At 49.7% G+C, this 2,242-nt stretch overlaps 1 gene segment (V, D, J or C); it reads right to left on the bottom strand.

The window, feature by feature from the left end:
* Positions 1 to 392: 392 nt before the first annotated feature.
* LOC111728249 lies at positions 393 to 895 on the bottom strand. The segment is given in 2 exon segments: positions 393 to 715; positions 841 to 895. Coding segments are annotated over 2 exon segments (378 nt in total).
* Between the last annotated feature and the right edge of the window lie 1,347 nt (positions 896 to 2,242).

Below are 2,242 nucleotides of genomic sequence, written 5' to 3'. Positions count from 1 at the left end.
TCCCATTTCCAGGCCCTCCCTTCCTAACATGCCCCAGGATTTGTAGGATTGTATTTCAGACACTAATTCCCTTAACTAAACAATTCTTGATTCAGTGAGTCTCGAGTGGTTTTGCTAGAGAAATACGAAATGATGTGGTAAGTCAGACCTGTAACAACTTCGCAATAAAATTAGGAGAGATATTGTCATTTCTCCACTGCTGGGGCTAAGGACAAAGACACAGTGTGAGAGCAAAAAGGGGCCTCGCTGGAGGACTTCCCTCCAACCTGCTACCAAAAGTCTCCAGGAGCCTGTAGAACCTTGTGCCTCTGAGAAATGCTCTCATCAGATGGAGGCACCAGGAGGAGCAGCTGGGGCTGCCTAGCCTCACACACCTGCTTCCCTGGGGTGGTTTATGCTATGACTTGTAACACTGTGAGAGGGAAACTGTTACGCTGCAGACAGTAATAATCTGCAACATCTTCAGCCTGCAGACCACTGATGGTCAGAGAATAATCTGTCCCTGACCCACTGCCTCTGAACCTCGATGGGACCCCAGGTACCAAATTAGATGCATCATAGATCAGGAGCTTAGGAGATTTCCCTGGTTTCTGCTGATACCAGGTTAACCAACGACTAATGCTCTGACTAGCCTGGCAAGTGATGGTGACTGTGTCTCCTAGAGAGGCAGACAGGGAGGATGGTGACTCGGTCATCTGGATGGCACAGCTGGCACCTGAGATGAGAAAAATAAAAATCAAATGTACACATAGTCAATCCAGTCTTGATAGGGCTTACCTAAAGATCCAGTCAGTACTGACCACACTGTCTGAGTAAATCCCTGGTATTCTCTCTCCTCACCTGGGAGCCAGAGCAGCAGGAGCCCTAGGAAATGAGTGGGTGCCCTCATGGCCATGGTGTGTCCTGACAGGCACTGACTCCTGCACAGGCTGTGACCAGCTTCTCAATAAGTCTTAGGGGCAGGGGGCTGCACCCTGGGAACATGCAAATGAGCATGGGGAGGGCAGGCTGGGCACAGCTACAGGGCTGGCTCATCTCAGTGACTCAGAAAGGACCCAGTATCCCCAGGTGTCCCAGAGCAGACCAGGGCAGCACAGATTCACTGGCAGAGAGCTTGTTTCTCCTGGGGGCTATGGGACCTAATATGTCTAATGTCCTGTGAAGAGAGTGTGATTTTTATCATTTCAAGGTTTAGGACATGCTTTACCTTTCAATCACAGACATAGTCTGTTGAAGACGGCACAAACTACGGAAACCACAGAGCACATAACAAGTTCTTTGCATTTTGTACCTTTGGATATCACCGACCTTACAGAGGCTTCATCTTTTCTCTAATTCCCAAATGTGCTTGGTGTGACAAAATGTCATCAATGCCATCCCGAGATGCCATGAAATAGAAGAGTGAGAAAAAAGCATAGGGGTGATGATTTGAGAAGAAAGGCTGTGTGTCATCATTAACCTGCCATCTCCAGCTGAGTGGTCTCTCTCCCCCATCTCTGAATGCTCTGCTCCACTCTTTCAAGCAGGCCAGCCAAGGTCAAGGTCTTTCTCCCTCCCCACCTGAGAAGCATCAGCTGCCTTCCTGGCGCTGTCCCTGCTACACATATCCATACTCGGGGTCCCCCAAGTGCCTCAGATTATCACACAAGCTTTCCATTCACTCACCCCTAGTGATTCCCTTTATAAGTGGAGTCCTCTGCAGTGCCACCATTCATGTCCACTCTTTAGTCTACTGTGCTCCCTAAGCCGGCACATTCTACCATGAACACATTCTACCCTTCCAGTTCCTAAGAGAACTTCCAGCTCTCAATTTTTGGGTTTAGGACAATGGGGCCAGGCAGAGTGAGGCCTGAAGCAGTGAGGAAATGGAGGTAGAAGCCCTTCCTACAGTGTTGGAACTACAGTGGGGATAGTGGGTGTCCCTGTGCAGGAGAGGTGCTGCTGCTGACCTGGTGTGAGGGCCCAGAGAGTGTGACGATCAGGGCATTCATGTGGGTAAGGACTCCCAGTGCAGGGACCATAACCCAGGCAGGGTGAGGACAACAACCACACAGGGGCTGCAGAGATAGTGAAGGCCATGGAAAGGGCATCAGAGCTAGAGCAGGGTGTGAGGGTCTGTGTGTGCAGAGTCGCCTGCATGGAGCGGTAGCAGAAGATGTCATAAAGGTCTAGTTTAGAACCATGGGGCTGATCTATAAATAAATACATTCATGATAATTGGAGCCAAGATCCTGGCTATTAG

The sequence above is a fragment of the Otolemur garnettii genome, unplaced genomic scaffold (assembly GCF_000181295.1).
Source record: "Otolemur garnettii isolate 467f Iridium unplaced genomic scaffold, OtoGar3 scaffold00147, whole genome shotgun sequence".
Classification (NCBI taxonomy): Eukaryota; Metazoa; Chordata; class Mammalia; order Primates; family Galagidae; genus Otolemur; species Otolemur garnettii.
Note: the sequence above shows the minus strand (reverse complement) of the source record. Positions and strands in the feature narration are given on the sequence as shown.